General features: G+C 35.7%; 1 protein-coding gene across 4 annotated transcripts in view; it reads left to right on the top strand.

The window, feature by feature from the left end:
• Positions 1-23,417, top strand: part of GABRA1 (gamma-aminobutyric acid type A receptor subunit alpha1) — a 42,903-nt gene that overhangs the window by 2,757 nt on the left and 16,729 nt on the right. For all 4 annotated transcript variants that reach the window (XM_062605325.1, XM_062605326.1, XM_062605328.1 and 1 more), the window contains exons 3-6: positions 3,720-3,832; positions 13,512-13,579; positions 19,299-19,519; positions 21,159-21,241. In XM_062605325.1, the coding sequence (XP_062461309.1) occupies positions 3,720-3,832; positions 13,512-13,579; positions 19,299-19,519; positions 21,159-21,241 (485 nt within the window). The remainder of the gene's footprint in view (positions 1-3,719; positions 3,833-13,511; positions 13,580-19,298; positions 19,520-21,158; positions 21,242-23,417) is intronic.

Here is a 23,417-nt window from a genome sequence, read left to right as displayed (position 1 = left end):
GGAACATTTAACTTAATACAGCAGCGTGAGACAAATACTGCATGGGCTGCACTACTACTACGTGTACTGGGGGGTGGTTAATCCCTATTCAAATCCCAGCTAAATATAACCAAAGGAAGTCTGAAAGAAAACTACAATTTGTTTGCATAACATCTCTTTTTCGATATTGTGAAGAAAAAAAGCAAAGCCCTTCTGAAACAAATTGAAATACCTCTTAAACACCTGTGCAATCCTTTTTACTCTGATAATGACTGCTCAGAAATACAAGTTTCTTTAGAGGAAAAATAAAAAGTGTAATCAAGTCTTTTTTTTAACCTTATTTAAATGCTATTTAGCAACTTTATTATCCCTGCAAGAAGAGGCAAAACTTTTACTTGTCTGTTGGTCAGGATTGTGTCCTAACTTAGTACCTGTTTTTGCAAATCTGAAAGTGGACCATCCTAGCGAAGGGAGACTGCTTGGATGAAGGAGAATCTGTAAGCTCAAACCCCATAAGAGTTTGTGTTTGAAAGACCATGCTGCACTGAATGTGTATGGAATATATGTTGAAATCATAATCTAAAACCATCATCAGTATTAAGAACAATTTGTAATCATACAACACCTCACCTAACAACTAGTAAGTTAACTAAAGATCGTCAAGGAGTTTAGAGTACACTTGGAGTATTCTCTGCAATTCAGAATTCAGTAAAGATGTTTAAGAAGAGGCATAGATATATTTCTGTATTTTAAAAATATTAAAGTCCAGTCAATAATGTTACCTAATAACCAAAAAGCACTAGAAATTTCATACTGTCAACAGCGATCCCGAAAAGGTGTATTTGTGCCCTGACCTCCATAGTGTCTCCTTATGCATTTGCAGCTCTAGATAAACTTACTTACCTTCTGGCTAGCTTGGAGATTTTAGATAGAGTGGGGTGGGCAAAGGTTCATCTGTACAAGCATTTCCTCTAAAAAGAAAAGAATAGAATCAGGTGATTCATGTAACAATTGCTTCATTGAATAAACATGGCACTTTAGAGGCAATACCTTTATTTTGATAATATATTAAGAAAAGTGAGATTCAAAGTATTCATGAAGTACTTCATCTGGCCTAGCTAGAGAATTTTGTGGAAACATGTTTATTATATAGATATGTGTACATATACATGTGTAAATGTATTTATTATATATTTAAGGTATGCATGTGCATTTTTAAAGTGAGAATTTAACTGCATTGGGCTAGTGTTTAAAAATTATATGGTGTGTCACTATTATAATGACCTGTAGATGGAGTTAGTGCACAGTTTTTTATTATACGGTGGTTTAATATGAAAACACAACCGCTTGCAGTCACCTTTCTCTCAAAATGTACACACCTTACATGAAATATATCTGTTTTTAAAACCATTGTGTCATAGTAACGTCCCTTGCCTATTCTTCTGGAGTGCTGTTAATCATTTAAGATAAAAGAGAATGATGAATGAGAAGTGTCTGTGATACAGAAAGATGCAACCTTCCCATATCATTCTTCTTGTCACAAAATGCAGCACTAGGACTATTTTAATATGTGTGTTTTGAATGACAAAACACAATCCCTCTGGAGTTACAGTACACTTTGTATGTACACAAATGTTTAGATTCTTCCTGTTGTGACCGTATGTCAGTTAAAACCAGCCCTAAGGGTGCTTTTTACCTCTGACAAAATGGTGGGGAGAACAGGTAAGGGTACTGACAAATGTGACACCCAGAATGGAAGCGGTACATTTTGTTGCATCCTTGCCGAGTGCACTGCCACCAGTTCATCTTCCTGATGCCTTTTCTGCAAACATGCTCATTTATTTACCACTACAATTTCTGAAGTCTTTTTATATCCTTTTGCCACCTTAATTCTGATGACCTTCTACTATCCTTGAGATATGTGTGTACAGCAGCTTGTTTATTGACAACGAGTGTTAATGTAAGATTTAATCCAGTGAAAAGACCTGTGTTGCAGTTCTACGTCAGGCGCATGAGGAATGATCCTTTGAAAGATAATGCTCACTGGAGACAGCAGGAGAACTTGTTATTTGGTAACATATAGGAAGCATAAAAGAAAAAGAAATATTAATGGCTGTGACTTAAAATTCAACTGTAGGTATGAAAATAAATATAAATCAACCCTTTTAAAAGCAAAATTATATGATATGGCTAGAGGAGATTAATAGTATTTTTTAAAACTGTTAAAGATTTTGTCTCTTCATTAGGAACAGTGTTCTATATGCATAAAAACCCCTGAATATTGCTCTCTACAAAGTCACACCCTACTGAAATAAAACAAAAGTTAGTAAAACTTCTGGGAGCGTCTGTTCTGAAACTTAGCTAAATTTGTAGTGTTACGTATTCAAACCTGTATTGCAAAATAGCCTGGAAGCATTTCCAGAGCACCTATATTCAGGTTATCTTTTCTCCTTCTCTCTGTTTTAAATACAAGTGGATCAGACATGTGATACATAAAAGATGTTCGATGAAGCTTAACAGAAAATAATTTTGTAGGTGTTTCAATAGAACAAGATAATTTTATGTAACAGTATATTCCTCGTAAGATGGCCTTTGCTGGTTAGAACAGGAACAACTAGCAGAGCACTGAGAGCCGCAGATCTCCGTTGCTGTATGGATAACAAACTGCCCAATGGAAGGATCACTTCTGTGACTAGACCCAATCTTAACAACAGGTTTTGGCACTCTACTGGTTATCCGGTTCAGTAGCAATGTGTGAGACAAAATGATGTTTTGGAAAGCACTGGTTTTGCTCTTGGTCATGATGACTACACAGGTTTATAATGGAAGTATTCCCAGCAATAAATGAAAAAACAATACTGGGTTTGGCTTTAAGACGACTGTAATCTGTGATTAAGAGAATCATCTATGACAGGTAAAGGTTTCAGATTTAAGAAAAAGGTTGATTCTGATGTAATCTACAGCAGACAGAAACCACTAAGCCCAAGGATTCCATTCCATTTGTATTGATGAAAATAAGATTTTGGTAGCTGAGCTCAAAGAGCTCAATTTGATCCTTGTTCAAGCAAAATTTTAGGACCCTTGCCTGAGTTAGAGATACACATTAGGGATCCGTAAGTGAAGTTTGATAGACATAAGAGATTTCTGTATCAACAGATGGTTTTGTTGCACATTTGTAAGGAAAAGTTGGAGGTATTGCTCCAAATCTAATTGCTAAAGGAAAATAGGAAATAAAGCAAAATTTTATATTGAAAATGAATGCTCACTTGACTGACTTCTATATTCATAAGGTAGGCAACTCTGTATTTTTTTATCTTTATTCTAGAGTTTATTTCAGTACTTAAGTGTCAATATTCTAAATTACCTTTCTTCCTATGCAAACCCTTTATAACTATTATGAAGTAAACACGTTATCTTTTGCTGACAAATGAGCCTTTTCCTGAGGAACACACAGAACATTATAATCATTAATGAATAATGAAATGAACACTGAGGAACTGACATTCCATTTGCTCACTGTTTACAGAAAGGCACTGATTTTCAAGGATTTTACAAAAAATGTACAATTTAAGAAGAAAATGTTTCAGTGAAAGAACCCTATAAAGTACTACAATATTGTTTTAGGGGGGAGATATTGTGAACGTAAACCCTGTATAAGCAAGATTAAACAGAATTTTGAATTGCTTTGTAATCTTATTGGTGAATTCCTGTTTTTCAGTCTTCATGGTTCTGTATTTCAGCTATGGACAAACCTCATCACAAGATGAACTTAAAGACAATACCACAGTATTTACCAGAATATTGGATCGTCTGCTGGATGGCTACGATAACCGCTTGAGACCAGGACTGGGAGGTGTGTTGTATTATGATTTTATATAAGGTTATGTGTTAGGTAAAACAATGCTGTTTTCCTATTATATACTCATTTCAATTCTATTTCTATATAAACTTAAAATAATGCTGACATGCAGTATCCATCTTTTCAAAAATGCCACGCCTTCTCTGCCTTTCACATACTTGATTTTCTCACACTTATACCCCAAACAAGAAAATGGTTCACGATTCAAGAAGACCTCTGAATATGTATTAAAATTGTATGAAGAATAAAATATAATAAAATATAACCTGTGAACTGACAAATGACAAGTTTATGAATCAGGCCTAAACAGCACATCTATCTATGACTACCTTCATGAGAATATTCCGTTTTAGAAGTGAAAGCATCAATCAGCCTTAGCCATAAGAGTCTCAGAGAAGTTTATAAGATTTTTTTTTTTCTACTTAGGTATGTCAGCATTTGTTTCTCTAACATTTTGTCTTTACAGCTTGATAAAAATGTCTTTTTTCTTCTGCTCTTGGTGCTGAATCCATAAAAAGGTATAAAACCACACAGCAATTCCATCTTTCTAACAACCTTGTTATGAAGGTATTGTCTTTATCAGCATCCCTATGTTCCCTCTGATTTGTTCTGCTCTGACAAAATCCCAAAACTATGTCTTAAAAGCTTGTTGTTCACAGACGTGAAAGTTCTGAACATACAAGCACAAACCTGTCTTTCTGGTGCATGGAAAAGTTGGATTTATTTCTTTCAGATGTTTGTTTTTTAATCTTTCCTTTAAAGTAAAACAGAGCAACCCACCCCACAAAGTATAGTTCAACCATGTAATAGCTCTCAGAGGAACTGCATTATAAGAAGAACAGGGTATTACATTAGAATTTTTATACCATCTCCTGAGGATGAAATGGAAGATAATTAAGGGTAAGCTTATTCTATGGTTTGAGGCTATCACCGTGCAACAGTTTTGAATTGTGAGCCAACTTCTTCAATGGTTTGACTTCACTGACTTCAAGGAATGGCCAAAGATAAAATTCTGTTCATAAAATTAATGCATTTTAAAATGTGCTGGTCTACGTTTTTGTGTGCTATTTCAGATAATACACAACAAAATAAGAATGACTTTTTACATTTATCTACCAGTACTTTTGCCTGCTTACTTGTAAATACTTGGACTAGCTTAGAAATAAATGCTCCTTAATCTTTGATTAATGCAACTGTACAGTTCAGTCAGCTACTGTATCATAGTAAATAAACATAGCAGAGAAGGCCATAAATAAATGAAACTTTGCAAACTGTGTAGAGTCTGGTACAGGTCTACAGGAAAATCTTGAGCATATGATGATTTCTTATATGAGTTTTGTAGCTATTATGTTTTGTTGAACTGTTACTAGAAAAGCAAACAAAGGGAGCTGCAGGGAAAGGATTTTCTCTCATTCTCTGGATTGCAGATTAGAGAACTAAGGACATCTGTACAGAGTCTTATATATGTGTGTTTCTATCTATAATTCTGAAGCCAGACTGCAAGGGTGTACTGCGAGAAGAGGTCTGAATACTTCATGAAAGGATCACTCAGTCCAGCTAAAATTTGATCATGAGAGCAAGATTGTTTAATGTAACCGCTTCTGTAGGAGGAACTGAGTCTTTTCACAAATTTTAATAGCCATTTGCATCACTATCAGTTAAAAGCAAAAATGAGTGGAGCATGGGAAATATGGGATTGAGGGAAGGCAATATTGGAATAATTTCTCTAACCTTTGGTTAGAGACGTTTAAATCATCTTTGCATCCCTCCCTTTTTGAATTGTGTTGCATGTTCCTGCCTTTAGCCAAACCCCTCGAATATCACAATTTCCCTGTTGCTTAGTACATTACAGTTTCATGGTGTCAGTTCAACAGAGTAAATTTAATTTATGTATTATAAAAAATCCCACATCTTATCAAATTGTGGGTAGTAAATAATTTTTAAAATAAAATATAAGAAGTAGCTTTAGTCTTTTAAGTGTTAAATAATATGTTATCCAAAAGACATAAATGATATATTTCAGACACTAGAGACAAACCTCTAGGCCTATGCTTTCAATTCTGGTACCAATTTATAATTAAAGGGTTTGCTCAGGAATTTTGAAATTCATCTCTGAAAAATCTTCTTGCTAAGGTGTCTAAATATGAGCTAAGAACCTCCAGATGACTCAATTCTGACACATTTGATTTAGACACTTGGTATAATGGGGAAATGCATTCTGAAATGTTCCATATGGAAAAATATCTAGTGAGAAATCTAAATCAATATATCGAATAAAGCAATGTTTTTGGAGTTGGAAGTTCAATAGTCTTCAGTTACAGCATGATCTGTTGCTGGAAATGTTAAAATTAAATGTAAAAACGGTGATTTCATTTTTCTTCCCAAAGTCAGTGATGTCTTAAATATTTCACGCAGAACATGATTTTTATCTACTCTAAAGTTAAGAAAGGCACAAATATAGTGCCATGTTTAGATATATGTAATTAGGTCTAATTCATTCCATATTAACTGTGACATGGCTATCGGAGAATTTAAGAGATTAGAGACCCTCATATATATATATGTTCTATTAATGAATTTTACACTGTTAGGCACCAGTACCACTGATGTACCTCCTGGTGTAATCTGTGTACCACTGATTACACCACAGCAGCTATCCAGAAATATCTATCCTGTTCTATGTCTTCATATGCCTTCATCAACAATAGATGGAGTACACCATTGCATGGTACAGTCACTTTCTTCTACAGAAAGGGGCATATTGCAGAAAACTGTTTATCCCTGTAGGACCTCTCCTTCTTTAGTGCAGCTTTTCAAACATATACGCCTACAGGAAACAGAATACTATGCATGAAACAGAAAAGAGAACCAATTTCTCTCTTTCCCACCTATGGAAGAAAAAGTAAATGACAGTTTTTTCAGTCAGTTTGTTTCTCTTCCCTTGTGTTTATGCATGAAGAATTCAGTGACAAAATATGTTTACTGAAAAATTGTATCGAACTGTGAAAGGTGTTTGATCTTGATATGGTTCTTCTTACTAATAAGAGTAATTTCCTCCCTTTTGAAATAAGTGCCATGATATTTCTCTATCTTGTTTGCAAACTTATTAGTGTGATGAACAGATTCATAGTTTGAAATAAATATCCTGGTGAGGCGGATGAGGCACCATGAAGCCAGGAACAAGATCCTGAAGAGATCTCATTACAAAGTTGGAGCTGTAGTACATATTCATTGGGAAGCCAGGTTAAAAAGTGTAGCATTAAGATAATGAAAAGTTTAGAGGTGCTGAATTTTGAATCAGTCTTTCAGTATGCATGGAATCAGTGTTAGATTAATATTAAATCCTTCCTTTCCTTTTTTCAGATCTTCTTTTGGGGTATTACTTCAAAAGGAAAAATAAAACATGCATATGTTCCATTAAAGGTTATGGGAATAAAAATTACTATTGTTCAGATAACCCAGTAAAGCCATATCTGAAATTAACTGAGTAGCTCTGAGCATTTTGCTATTAAACAGAGGTCATTTCTTATTAGCAAGAATGAATAAATAAATAAAGGAGTAGGTGACCCACAGTGAAAAGTTACAGTGACTGAATATGGTAATTATTTTAAAAATGGTATTGTAGCTAAAATTAATCTGATTTTTCTTTAAAAGAAACACACAGCACTATGTTACACATTGGCACATTTACACCTCCTATCAATAATTATTGATATAAATTATGTTATTTAGATGTTTGCCTCCTTCATATGTGGGCATAGTCACTTAGTCAGACATTGCCAGGACATAGCATCTGTTATACCCATCCATAAACATGGACAAATAGCTACATTTACAGTTATTTGTGCCTGGAAAATAAAACTTTAAAAATGAATGTAAAAATGTTCTGAATCATACTAGATGACAACTATTAACTCTATGAGAAGATAATAATTTACAAAAAGCAAGGAGGAGGAATTGCAGAGAGTAAAATATTGAAGCTGAAAAAAGTGGAAATCATGTTAGACATTAAGGGAAAAAATGAACAGTGAAGTCATTTAGGTAATAGCATAATTTTCTGTGGGAAATATCTGGATCCTAGAACCAGAGGTGATAAAAAATATCCTGAATAATAAAGATGCTGTTCTCTTTTCAAATACACAATCCTGAACAAAATGAAGGATCAGATTGTGCTGGGAAGGAGTTAAATAAGTAGGAAATTTCACCTCAGTGTTTGGTGACCTCTCCTAGTAAGCTACTATATTTCGAGTGGGAGTTTAAAAGACTTGAAAAGAAACAAAAAAATGGTGGAAAAAACAAGTTCTTCAGATAAATGTCTATGCCATTGCTTTTTGTTGTGGGTTGTCTTCACGTGGCTTCACCAGGCTTGCACAGGGCACGCTGGTTGTACTGTTGCTGAGATTTATAAACATGAAATCAGGCGCAGTTACAGACTTTTTTTAAGGCTATCACCTTTGCAGTGCACACATCTCCTCTCTAAAACTAAAGGATATCACGCAGTCTGTGACCTTTCAATTGTAAATGTGGTTTATCCCTTTGAGACAGATTTTGTACTAGAAAGGTTGCTCAATACAGAGCTAAGAGTGGGTTTGATAAGGCAAACAAGAATCTTTTAAAATGAAACTCGCTTTTACAGTTTGGATGAATGCCTATTAGATCACCCCAAGTAGATTATCAGCATTACCTTAGTATTGAACAGTTATACTTGCTTTATGCTATCAGTAAAAGCTATTTGTTGACCTCTCCTGTGTAATGTTTATCAAAATTGAGCGTGACTATTCTTAAGTGGAACATCAGCCCATCTCGGCAATTCATCGCTTCCAAAGAATGCTTATGTTTATAGTGATGGAAAATAAACCTGACAGTATTATGTTAATTAGGTTTTAGAATTCAGTTTTTATGAGATCGTTATCTAGAAATATAATATAAATTTATCTCTTGGTGATTGAGGTCCAAATGGAAATTGCTGGATTTTGACTTGTATATGGGCTAACTTAAAGTTTAAGGAAAATACAGGTTTTGTCTACATGTATAATAAAAATTCAGTTAAACCTAAATGTTTCTACCCTAAATTAAAAGAGAGTCCTATACTGGACCTCCTACACGTAATTCTTCAAGTAAAAAACAACTAGATGCTATACTGAATGCCGTAAAAACTGAAAGGGCTGATTTTGGTCTTCTTGCCACTCTGTAGACACCACATTGATGTAAAAGCAACTGTCAAAAGGCATAGAAGACCCTAGGAAAATTGATCTAATACAACAGCAGGGAAGTAGGAGGGATATGAACAGCTCTGAGCTGTTAACTGCCACAGGGATTGCTGCCATGACACTGCACAGCTCTTGGTAAACCCTTGACTGCAGCACAGACTACAGCAGGTGATCATAGGACAGCCAGCACTTCTCTCTTTTGGTTTCTACTTTTATAAATGCAGCAGCACAAAATCCTTATGAGTATTTGCTGTGGTTCGTAAACCAAAACATGTCATAGGATGCAGCCAGGGTGATTAGTCTACATGACTTTTTCCAGCAGTAAGAGTACGCTATACAGGCAACCAAATTCCTCTCCTTCAAAACCATAGGAGAAGTCTTTTCCATTTTAATAACTGTAGCACACACACCAAACATGCAGCAGGAACATGTGCGGTACCAAATGAGATGGAATTAATTTAAACCACCAAAATATGCAATTCAAATAAGTCTTATGCTCAAATACCAGCAGGTCTGAAAGGGAAACAGTTAATATATAGTTTCCTATGATAAATAGGCTCATTTCCTGCCTTTTAAATAAATCTGTATTTCTTATTTTTGTTCTCAATTTGTAATCCAATCACAATTCTAGCACTAATGAGCTCCCTGGGAGTTTAAATCAAAATATTTATTGTTATTAATGTTGAGAGTATAAGTTAGTCTAGCATCATTAGCAAAACACAGTATTTGTAAACAGTAAAATTACAGTAGTTAACACTGACTGCTGTTTTCACAGCTATATGTGGATCAATTGCATGAGGCCATGTTCCAGAGTGCCAAGGTGTGGTAATCAGTTGCTATTTTACTGAACCCTATGGTTGTCTTATAGTAAAATTAGCAAGTCATTAATTTGCTTGTTTTTTGTTTTTGTTTCTGTTTTTTTTTACTGGAATCATTACATTTTCTACAGATATCTCTGTATTACTTAGTCCTGGTTCATGAGGTAGATTTTGTAATCAAGAGACAGGTTAGCATGTGTTTACAACCAGTGGATTTATCCTTAGCAGTGAGATCAGCTCCTGACCTGAGCTTGTTTTGTTCAATGATTTATAATTTTCTCTAGTTCTTAAGGATATTGTGAAGGTTTTGACCACTGCTCAGGATCTGAGGCTCCTGAGAAAATGCATCCTGGGCATTTGAAGTATAGTTTAAGCCTTCCCATGCTAATGAAGCTGCAGACTGAACGTGGTTAACCTTGATTCTAAATATAAATCCCAACTGTATGAGTAAACACATGTCCTGTACAAGGTTGACTCACAACTTTTGAAGCCCTTAGCAAAGCACAGTTGAATCATCTAATTAGTAAAACAGTAAACATAAATCTCAAAACTTCCATATGGCTTTGGAGGGGCTAATCTTTTCCTGTGTGTTCACACACAATTTTTCATTGCTCTTGATAAAGAGGTACATATCAAAGGAAAAATAAATCATTTGGTGATGTGTACAGTGGCTTTATCTGCATTTGAAGAGAACTGGGATTAGATGCTCTGCAAAAGTGTAATCAGTATGAAGAACACACAATCTCTTCTGAGTTCACAGTCTGAATTTTCTATTATTACTTATGTCTTACATGCCACTTAAAATATCTTCAGTGTTATACAGAAATGAAAGGCATCACTCATTTTTCCACTCCCTTGGAAATCTTCCGTCTTGCTGCCAAAGTCTTTGGTTTCCATTTTGTGCTCTCAGAGTGATTGACCATATGTCTCCAAAAGCTAGAATTCATAATATGCCACTGATTCAAACAGCATATTCTTTGCTTGTCCAGGGTAAATCAGTTATGTTATATTAGAGGCTCACTCAGAGCTGAGACTCTCAAGTTTACACCACTGAAGGATGATGGATTGTGCCTGAGGATCTAGTGTCTTTCTCTCCCCTAATCACACAGTGCCTCCATTGAAAGGAGATGGAGAGACAGGCAGTCAGAATGAAAGATCTTTAAAAAACGTCATCTGAGTTTCACTTTTCAAGATGTAAAACGTTAATAGGTTTCATGATACTATTAATTTCTCAGTTTAAAGAAAAGGTGATTCAGTAGCTTGAACTTAAAAAGAATCCATTCAGCAATGTTCTACTGGACCTTGTGAAATCTCAATGTCCTTTTTCTGCCAGCTGTTTCAGACAAGATCATAGCCTCTTGAACTGTTGTTAAAGTGATAGGCTGAAGGAGAGAATACTTTTCTTCCAAGCCAAGCAATTTCTGGACAGCCATATGCTTCTTCCAGTAATAGAAGGTTAAATTCTCACTATGAACTTCTTTAAGATCAGAGCCAATTAGGTGTCAAGAGATTACTTATATTCTCTAAAGCTTATAAACAATGCTAAGGTCACACATTAATTTCACTGGACAGCCAAGGAGGAAATTTTACCTATCCCATGCTTTTGTCAATAGTCACTGTAGTTTGTACACATCTCAGTCACAGATATAAAGCACAAAAACAATATTATCAGGTGATTCAGTCACATTATAGTATTTTACTTTCTGTGATTATGTGTAGCACATCAGAAACTTCATCCTTTAACCTTTATAATGATTCCTGGAGATTACTTTGCTACCATCTAATTTTTGCATTAACTTACTAACAGAAAATCTCTCTCATTCGGTGCATTATTACAATGGCAGTAGAATCAGATCTGATATTATATCTTGATTATTGCTGTCTCACAAAAGGAGATATTTTATTGTCTATATATCAAACACTTATATTAAACTGCTTACATACACGTATTTAGAATTTGTAGACTTTTTGAATGAAAGTGAAAAACCTGCATGTGCACTGTAGGACACTGATTCTCATCGAACTTTTTCATCAGATACAGAAATGTATCCTGTTACTGGCTGCTTAATCTTGATTCCTTATTTCACTTCCGTCAGAAGTTTCTTGTTAGACAGAACAAATCATATTTTAGCAGTCCAAGGCCTTTTGAAATCAGGATGTTGTATTACATTAGGTATTAAATTTAGTTATTTGAAAATATTTAAATAGCATTATACAGATAGCTACATTGATGCATTTCTTAATCTTATGACATTTTTTGCTTGCTGCATGACTTTTGCTTAGTGTACCTTTACTTCTCTGTAAGCCTTTTCTCTTTAGGATTACTTCTAATGTTCTAAATTTCCCTCTTTTTTTTTTTTTTTAAGTTATTTGAGAATGTATCACTCCTTCCATATTCCGTATTTGAAATTTCTATTAAAAACTCCACGCTGGCTCGTACAGCGCTATAGTAAATGTATTCAGACTTACATCACTGTAAATTCTGAAAGCTGATGGGGTTAGCTGTTTGAATTTATGCCTCCAGGTGGTGTTACTCCCTGTGGCTATATTTAAATCAGTAGAGTGATTTTGATATATGCCATCCTTGGTGAATATTTCGTGGTGTGTGGCCTAGAAAATACCAGGATGTTCCAAAGTGCATGTAGTGGGGGAGGAAAGGAGAGGAAGAGGGAGGTTAAACTCCTGTGTTTCTCAAAGTGACTTTTAACAATAGATCAGCACCATTTTAGGTGTCTCAGGCTCAGCATCTGTGACGACTAAAATCATTATATCCTTCTGAAGTGGACAAGGGCATTGTGCCATGGAGCAAATGTACATCTTTGAAATCACAGAGAAGTCCATCTTTATGGCATAGTAAATACATATAATCTGTGTTATGTACACATTCTAGATTTCTGAATTATCATTTACACTGACCTATCATCGAGGCCTATTAAAAAAAAAATTGGTAGCTTGAGAAATTTACTGTTGTTAATGCCTGTATCAATTTAAAAACAACCTTGAACATTTACAAGCTATAATGGTTATACATAAGTGAAAAACTGTAGTAGATAAGTTTAGCTGATATTTATTTGGAAAGTTTTAACTCCTTTTTTTGTTGCAGTTAAGGGCAGTGCAGTCATTTCTCACTCATGCCAAATAAAATATCTGTATGTTTTTACACACCTTGCTGCATTATCTCTCTTTTTCTTCCTGCATCTCAATAAAAAAGACAAAATTCATAAGCTCAGGGTTAATTATTAGAGACCTTCATTCAGCTTCCCCAGAAACGCTGAGTACCCAATAAGACTTTTGAGTACTGTGTAAAATACACAGCACTGTTTATGTTACCAGACAAGAAGATTTATTAGCCAGAGTAAAAAGATTTACACAGCAGCGGAGCTATGGCTGCTGTACTTTGGCATCACAAGCCGTGTCTCAAAAAGTTCTGTGTTTAAAACCACTGCAGTAAAAAGATTGTTGCTGACAATACTGACTGTGAAATTACATTGAGAAGCAATAAATTACCAGGACCGTATTGTAGACCAATTTTAGAATGGCTAATGAAAGCCAATAATTTTTCTATTTATTGTGAGAATTTGTAGTGGTTAGATCTAATGAAGACTGTTGATAGGCACTCACTGTCCTAATTTCCTGCTTCATCAGAGCGTGTAACTGAAGTGAAGACTGACATCTTCGTCACCAGTTTTGGGCCTGTTTCAGACCATGATATGGTAAGTGATAGCCTATATTTCTACAGCATTCATTTTGTCTTGTCTTTTTAATTTGGAGGATGAAAGATCTATATGTAACTTATTTACTCCTTTTAAGGCTGGGCCTTTATTAAACCCTGTATTCCAAAATGCTGTCAGCTTTTATATGCAACATTTCCTGCTAGTTGTGGCTGCATTTAAGTGCCCTGAAATTAGCAGCCTCAGAGACTTTAATAAGTGTTTTAACAGACCTTCTATTTGCTACATAATATATTATGAAATGCATTAGGGTTTGGATACACAATTCTTCTGAGAATGATTGCTCAGGTCCTTGCTAGCACACCACTGATCCAATTTGCTGAGAAAGATCATCATCTTAAAATGCAATTAACACTTATGCCTACAGTGTGACATTCATACAGTCTAACCTGTAGTTTTATATTAAAAGCTACTGATCAATGGGAAGTGACTTTCCAAGATCTTGGCTGCTGAAAGAGAGAAGATTAATGAGAGAATTAGTGTCACTTCTTCATGGAATAAATATTGAAATCAAATTGCTAGATAACTGCAGGGAATGGAGAAGTTCAGAACCCTGAATGAAGATGTTGTGAGCTCTGGTCTTAAGAGATATTAAAAATTGTGTGAAATTACGCATAAGGTACTTAATATTTTGCATATAAATGCGGTCTTCACAAATAGGTTGCTATTGACAGGGAAAGCCTGGTCTGCGTTCACTAGTATCTGCTGGATTCTGTGTTAGGATGAATGCTGAACGCATCCTCATTAATTTAAATGAAGAAAACAGTTCAACCTTGTAGCTGGCTACAGTTAGCTAAATACATTCACCAAAATAAAAATGGGGAAAAAAAACACAAACCCAAAACAAAACAGAACAAAACTCCAAGAAAACCCCAACACATTATCACAGGAAAGGAAACAAGTTCCTTACCACAAAACTGCCAGTTGTTTAATTCAAACAAAATCTGTAGACAGGCCTTAAATACCAGGTTACTACAGGTCTCTGACTACTCTAAACAATGTTAAGGGATGGAATAACAGAGAATAACTTTTACAAGATAGTTTATTTTCCTGAATTAAATTTATGCAAAGACACCATTTTCCTGATTGCTTGGAAAATAGCATTTATAAAACTACAGTCATATTTATAATTGTAACTGATGGCATGATATTTAAATGAGAAAGAATAGCCTCGGTGGCAGCACAAAAGTTCTGACCAGTCATTCTGCTGAGATTACTTACAATAGGAGGGAAATAACTGGACCGGTGATTTGTCTTCTCAGGACATACATACAATACTGTCTAAGCAGTATATATACCATGAAGAATGAATAAATAAATAAATGATTTCTGCTTTTTTGTTCTATGATAATGTTGTGAAATTACCATGTTTACTTATTAGTCTAAATTTTACATTAAAGAGGGCACATTCCTTGGATTAAAGACTGATAGAAACATCTGATATACACTATTTGTATTTGGTAAAACACCTCATCTTGCTTTCCCATTTCTGTGTCAAAACAGGTAACCAATCACCACTGGACAAACTGGAAATTCCAAACAGTCTTGTGATTAATTTTTATCTTTTAACTTTAATTTAATAGTCTTTGAATTCAAACTGTAGCAGCTGCAGTTTGTAAGTGATCTGAGGCTGCTGCAGTTCTATAGAAATCTGCCTTTTCAGGATGGACCTCTTGTTAATTTCCTGAAAATTAATGTAATTTAATGCATTGGACTGGATGTAGATGTTTATGAGAGATCAATGAAAAAAAGAGTAATAAATGTACGTGGGTGAATGTGTGCTCTGTATTAATATTTATTGGCATTGCTTGCTGTAAGTCAGCTGGCTAAGCTATTGTTTGCTCTGCTGAGTCATTTTTACTAGAAAACTCCACTAACGAATAGCGATCTAATAAACAAATGGACATGGATGCTATCCTACATGCAGACATAAGTTTTGAGTAACTGATAGACCTGCCGAAGTACTTGGGACTATGTAATGTTTGGCCTTCAGCAGCTACCTCTACTTTGTAGTTTCAGGTGATTTAATTATTAAGTAGAAGGTAAAGCTAATTTGTCATTCCTAGGACGAACTGATATTTGTAGGGGATTTGAGTTTTAAGGAAGAATATAATACTGAAGCCAAAAATAATCTTTCAGAAATACGAACAGGCATATTTAAAAAAACCCAAAACCCAAAACATTGACTTCAACTGTAATTCAGTGTAGCTGAATTACTGTACCATAAGCCATCACTACCTACAAAAATATTTGTCAAAAATAATTAAAAGCTCATACCACATGGCTCCTGATTCTCAATTAAACAGGAGAAGGAATTCATCATTCTTCTTAATATAGTGTGCGGCCAAGAAACACACAGGCAGGTGTTCATGTGTTTTGGAAACTAAGGAATTACAGAAGAGTATTTAGTATAAAACTCCTACTCACCTTTCCTAAAAAGTAACGTGTGTGCTGCCTACTCATGCTAACTCTTTTGCGTAAGGAAATAAGTGTGAAATCAGAGGCAGAGAGAGAAAGATAAAATTAAGGACTTGCAGAATATAAAGTTTATATTAATTCCTGTGTACATGTAGTGCAAATTCCTCTGGGCATACTACAGGTTGGTTGTTGACACTGTCACTTGAGGGCTACCCCAAATTTGCTCCAGTGAGCAGATTTAAGGTAAGTGTAGCCTGGGCTGTGGGATTTGGTAAGAGAGAGGCCTCATGCAGCTGTACTGGCACACTGGGGGAACGATGCGCTGCTGTCTGAGCCTGGGATGGATGGCTGGGAACTGGCAATGAGCTTTTCCAGCTGACGCCATGTGTTATGAAACTACAGCCACAGTGAGACATCAGCATACCTAGAGACCATCTGTTTGCAGAATCCAGTGAAGCAGCTATATAGATAGTAGGTTGATATATCAGGGAGTACATGGTGTTCCTACCCACTCTCAATACACTTTTTTAAGAGCAGTATAGACATAACCTGTTAATCTATAAAGAGAATGTCTTGGCTTGTTCTTAAACTTGTGAATAAAGTTAAAGAGGAAAAAAGCACTTTTAAAAATATCATTTCCTGGAAGAGCTTTGCAGGTTTTCAGGCACGCTCTCTCAGATGGTGGATTGGAGTAATCAACAGATATCTGGCTATTCCCACATGACACACTTTTGTGAAATTTTTGATGTATATTATGTGGGATAAGAAGCATTTTAAAATTAACTTTTTCTCATAAAGATATTTATTTTTTTCCCTAGTAAACCTTCATTCCCACTGCTTCTGTACTGTAAGCTCCTCAGGAATTTAATTTTGTCTTACTACATTCCTGTACAGTTTCTGAGAAGAGATATTAGATGAGTAAATCAGAAAATATTTAAGTCAAAGTGCTTTAAATATTTAATATCATTCAACTTACTGCCAAAGCACAGACAGGAATCTTCCTTCCTTACCTGCACACTAAGGAATGAAGAGTCTCTACTGTGGAGAATTTATTCTGAATTTCACCTCACTCATATATTTGTACACAGACCACTGCTATAGTACATGGTTTGGAAAAAATCCTTCGTTCCTTTGTTCTCTGTGGCACCTTCCTGTAGAAGAAAGACTTAATTAAAGTATCCGATGACTTAATCTTAAAGATCAGCTGTCTGTCAGGATTCATTTGAGGAGAATTACTGTATGTATTAAAGTGGGTAGTGAAAGCTAAGGAGTTGAAAAATCTCAGCCAAAATAAATTCATCCTCTATACTGCAACAGCCTGGGACAGATTAAGTCTGTGCCAGACATGACCTGTCAGCTACTTTTTAATTGAGTTCTGTCTTCTGCTGTCAGATCTCTCAGACTCCATGTTCTTTCCCAGCATAAGAAACTTGTGTTCATATAAAGTGAAGAACCAGACTCCCTTCTCTCAACCTGTACCACCTCCCACTCACCTCCTTCTTTGCAGTTGAAAGAGATAAAAAGGGAATGGTTTACATGCACGCTGAAATGATGTCACCTTCTGGGCATGTCTTTTACCTTCCCCATGTGTGTAGGAGGAAATTTTCCTTGGAGACAGTAAAATATGGAGAAAATCCAATATTTTAATGCCATCTACTGCCTTTTGAACCTCCTTCTCTGCTACTCTGCTGTACACCTGGACAAGATTTTGCACACTGCTCAATCTAAAGCCTTGACCCAGCGAAATTCTTGAAGCAAGCAGTAGGCTGTAAGTGCACAACTGCTGTCACTGGAGCTGAACACATCTGGGCTCACTGAGCACATACTTAAAAAATGGAAATAAAATTAACTATACACCTAAATGATTCACAGATACGGGATGTAAATTAAAAAAATCCAAAACAAAAAAAAAAATAAATCCCCAACTCCAAAACTCAAACAAACCCAAATTAAGAACACCCCATGGAACTACGACATTTCCAAGTCCACAAGAAATTTATTTAGCTATTTCATGCCCTAAAACCACGGAAAACACACCATCAGTAAGAACCACCATTCTTACTTGCTGATAATTACACAAGAAATAAACAGCTCACATTTGCTTATATTGTATGGAGTGTTACCATTTGCTAATAGAAAAATTACAAGTCTAAGAGAGTCTGTCACAGAGAGATTTTGCATACCAGCTCCAGAATGTTTCTATTTACTAACATATTCCTTGTCCTTGTAGCTGTGTGTGCCTTCATACTCAGGAATTTCCTTCATTTCAGGATTTGCCACCTCCATTAGCAGGAGATCTTAGAAAAAGTTCAGTTTCTCAGACAAAAGATTATAATTCAGGGTAATTTTGAACAGTGCTTGGACAGCTACTTTTTATGTCTATCACAATAGCATAACCATTAGTGTTGGAAGGGTCAGGGTAATCCCACACTGAACTTTCATGACTGAATGGAATTTTTCCCAGGGAAAATATTATACTGCACTGCATCCACAGGAGTTTTCCCCACTTTCACCCCATGTATCTCTGTATTTATAGTATAATACTCCAACACACTTTTCCTTCCCATCTTCTCTCTCTTAACTTTGTTCCTGTTGGTTTGTAACAAATAATTCTTTCATTTCATAGTGAGCGCTGGTTATTTTGATACACCCTACATACACTGAGTAAGCCACTGCATCTCTTCCCCATTGACCTAGTCCTTGCATAACCAACTATAATTCTTGGTCCAAAGCTGTTGCCAGCTTTTGCTAGCTGTAGTCCAGTGATTTGGACCAATGAGCCATTCAACATCTCATAAATTGGACCACATAATTCTAAGTGAACTGTGAACTTTTTGCAGGTTGACTACATGTTTATGCTAATGAAACAGAACAAAAGACTCTAGGAAGACCCTGTCTCAAAAGCTTGTTTTATTCCGAGAGACATATCCTTCCTGGGCTATGCATACTGGCTGCATATCTACAGCTTCAAATTACAGTTTTTTAGAAAGTGAAGGAAAAGTGAGAAAAGGATGAATTATTTTGTTTCCACTATATCTCACGTTCTTGTCTAACTTGATATACTGTTCTCCCTAACCTTTTTTCTGTTGAACACAGTAATGATATTGTAACTGGTTAATAACTGCTTCGGGTACATTGTAATATAGAGAAGAAATGTTCTGATAATTACTGATTTCCTTAATAGTCATCTTGCTTCTAGGAAACAGTAAGAATATACTTTTCAAGTTCTCATATTGCAACATATGGCGTCACAAGTGTTTCCCTTTTTTCTGAATTGACGTAGGAATACACTATAGATGTATTTTTCCGTCAAAGCTGGAAAGATGAGAGACTAAAATTCAAAGGACCTATGACTGTTCTCCGGCTAAATAATCTAATGGCCAGCAAAATCTGGACACCTGATACCTTTTTCCACAATGGAAAGAAGTCTGTGGCTCATAACATGACAATGCCAAATAAACTATTACGAATTACTGAGGATGGGACGTTGCTATATACGATGAGGTGAGTCCTAAAACATTATATCCTTCGTTCAGTTTCATAATTTAACTTGTTAAAGCATCATATTTTCCAAACAGGTAACAGGTTTCCTTTTTGATCATTATTTGATTCCTGCTTCATAATTATTTTCACAATAGGCCATGGAATGATGGACTGAGGCATTTAGGCTGGTATGGCTTTTTTTCCTTCCTGCTGTGCTACCTTTACACTGCTTGGATGTGTCTTAATGCATGATTTTGGAAAGGTACCTATAGTATTGTGAATCCATCAGTTTGCAAAGGACCTTACTTTGGAGTTGCTTTCAAGGATTCTATTAGCAAAGTATTATAAAGCCTGAAAACTTAATATAATCTAGAATACTAGATGATATGCAAGGATTATTAATCTTTGGATCCTATAGAAAGCAGATGCTAAGAACTAGCAGATGCACAGAGGATTCATTCCCCATTCTTCATATTTCTTGTGCTTGGGAATACACAGCACAATAATCTAAAAACAGACATTTCTTATTCCGTTCACAACAGGAAAACCAATTCACTAACGCTTTTGGAAGGTTAGAAGACAAAATTATTTCTGTGCTGGCACCAGTTTTAGTGGAAATGTATGTTTCTCTTCATGGATAACTGAACTTTGGCTACCTAGTTTTCAGCAGAGGAGTTAAATCCTTTTGAAATAACGACACAGTCATGGAAGCATTCTGGATTAAAAGACTGCAAAAGAAACAATGAAAAAAAAATGGTATACTGTCTCTACAGAGCTACACATCCCTCATTTACGTCTCCATGGAATCAAACAAGGCATAGAGTGATTCTGTTGAGTAAGGTCAAGATAAATAGCTTAGTACATAGGTGAACACCGAGTTTTCTTTTAACAATTTTAAAGATGTTTTTAAAAGCAGTGCAAGTATTTGGAGAAAACAAAGTCTCCAGGCTTTTGGGAGTCTGTCAAATACGTTCAATTTATTCTACATCTTTAAAGACTGCTTAGGATAGGGTAGAATCTGCTTGGCTGGTAGTTACACAAGTCCAGGTCAATTTTTCTTGTCTTCCTAAATGCTTGACTGATAAGGATTTAAATTCACAGGAACACTATTTTGGCAGCACATCGTTCACATATATCTCTTTTTCGACCATAACCATTTCTATTTGCTCACCTTTGCAAGTGCCTTGAAGCAATCTTCTGCCCAGTATTCAAGTACTATTGTTCCTTCCTTGCTGATGTGTGGTATGTGACTGTTTATAGTTTATTTAATCTCTTTTACTGAGAAACATGTTTGCACCCAAGCTGATAACAATGCAATGACTGCAGTAAATGTCCAAGCATCCAGAGTGCACCAATTTAATGATGACAACAGGGAACCAAGTTCAGTTGTTAATAGATTCTAATCCTCATGACAAATTAGAAGTCTGAGCATGTCTTTGCTGTACAGTGAATGTGGTAGAGGGCCAGACCCAGCTGCACTGCTGTGTCCACACATAGCTATTGGCATCTCCAGACAGACAATTCGGGTCCTGTTCTAGTTGATAATTAATCACATAACAGATATTATGCTATACTTATTCTATGTGTCTTAATAGAAGTCTATTTGCTATTTCTATGAAACTAGAATAAATGTGTCCTTTTGCTCATTAATCTGTTATAGATTGACTGTGAGAGCAGAATGTCCAATGCATTTAGAAGACTTTCCTATGGACGTACATGCTTGCCCCTTGAAATTTGGAAGTTGTAAGTTTATTTTAAATTGAGGTTACTCCCTTTTCAGGCCAGTTTACAAAAGTACTTTGCAATTGAGAAAACCTCAAGGTTTTAATCTTGTGTATTTTTATTCTTGTATATATTTATAGTTAATATAATTAACCTTTTCTATGTCTTTAATATCCTCCAATGTCATGCCTGGACATTCACAAAAGAGAAAATCGACAGTGATCTAAACATCTAGAAAAGTATTTTGGTGCTTAGAAAATACTGGTAATCTTATAGTTGATTTATTTTGTTAAGACCCCAATACAGACCACGGATAACTGATTTGGTTTAATTGAAAACAATTCCCTTATTGGTGTATTTAGAACAAAATTTTGCCTGAGATTATAAAATGCTCATATTACAATCATGCAACATTTCTGGACAGGAAAAATTTCACAAATCTCCAAACTGAGTCCTACACTTGCAGCATTTAGTTACATTTGTAACCTATGATCAGAGAACATACTGGAAAAAATATAATGTAATTGAAATTATTGTAATAAGCTGTCTGTAAGTTGAGAATTTCCCCCAGAAGTTTAATTTGAACAGTAACCAACCTGACACTGATGCAGTCAAACTCAGCTAAACATAATATTTAAAAGAATTAAATATAGCCCTCTCCAACTCTAAATAAAAACAAAACAAAACAAAAAAACCAAAACCCTGAAAAGCTTTTTCACTGTAGTTGCCTCTACACAAGAAGACAAAATGTGTGGAAGATGTGACAGTGTACAAATTGTTTCCTCAATGGCTATTTTTTTCTAGTAGAAATGGGTCGTTTCATTCATAATGGGTACTTAGTGGCTTGATCAATTTCAGAAGTCAACAAACAGAACACCCAATTCGTTCTTCACGTGGTACTAGACAGGATGGTAATTTACTATGAGCTGAAGGGCTCTGTTTACCATGAGAAAGGACTGATATTAGGTCTTTAAAGAGCTACTGGCCACCTAGATAAGATGTAGAGAACAAAAGCTCATACACACTTGGAGTATCACTGACAAGAATAGTTTACTCCTGAACCTTAAGCTTTCTTACGGCACTTACAACAAATCTTTAGAAATCTCCTGTGAAACAGAAGAGGGCGGAGGGGAAGCCTTACTCGGGCTAATAATAGGGCAAATAGCTGCAGTGGGTTCTTCTATAATAACGGGAGATCTGCGCACCCGAGATCCCAGTTAGATCTGGAGTGCTCGCAGGATCGAATTTCCTTTGAAATGCCCACGACAGTGTTTATGGGGAGCACATGCTGGATGCGGGAGGTGGGAAGATGGCGAATCCTGCATAAACCCTGCTTAAACCATCAACAGTTTTTGAACAAATGAGAACTATCAGATTGAAGTTCTGTAGACTGGATATAAAACCTACCACATCTGTGCATCATTGAATCACAGCCTAAACAACACCAGACACTCCCTGGTCTCTCAATAGTCCCCATGTTTTTCCTACCTTTATTTCTTTCTGGCCCATTGTGTCCCAGATTAGCGTACTCTTGGCTCGCAAAGTGCATTGTTTTCCCAGTTACTAGAATCTTGCTCCCATTAAATGATTAAGAGATGCAGAAATTATAAATGAAAAGGGCTGGATAATATGGATTTGAATACAACTCCAGAACCACACCATAAGATAACAAGACAGCAGAGACTTGCAAGTATATCTGCATGTCCTTTGTACCTAAATGGTTTTCCTCTTTATCCTCCAAAATATTTATTATTATATTATACATAGTTTTCTTAAATGAACATTAACAAAAATATCAGTGATATTTCTCGTTGAAAGACCATTTCTCACACTAAAGTCGAAGGTAAAAACTGGCATTCTAAGGTCAGAGTGCAGGCATAGTCTGTCACATTTTACAGGCTATCTTCATTATGTTTCTGTTTTGATCACTAGCTGACTATCATGTCAGCTGTTCTAAACAAGCCTATGCCAGGCAAGTAACTCCAAGTGCTGGGAAGGACCATGAGATAAAATCAAGGAGTTTTCAGCAAAACTGCATTCCCCTACTAAATTCAGGCAAATTTCTAATCTGGGATCCTCATGGAGAGAAATTCCTTCTGTAACATGGCTTTACTGAAAACACTGCATGGGAATTAACTGTCCAGAACAGGACCTTAAAGCTGGACCTTCTCCTCCTTCTCATCAGGTTATATTCCAT

This window comes from Pezoporus occidentalis, unplaced genomic scaffold (genome assembly GCF_034315485.1).
Source record: "Pezoporus occidentalis ecotype Australia unplaced genomic scaffold, CSIRO_AGI_Poc_V1 ctg91, whole genome shotgun sequence".
Lineage (NCBI taxonomy): Eukaryota > Metazoa > Chordata > Aves > Psittaciformes > Psittacidae > Pezoporus > Pezoporus occidentalis.
Note: the sequence above shows the minus strand (reverse complement) of the source record. Positions and strands in the feature narration are given on the sequence as shown.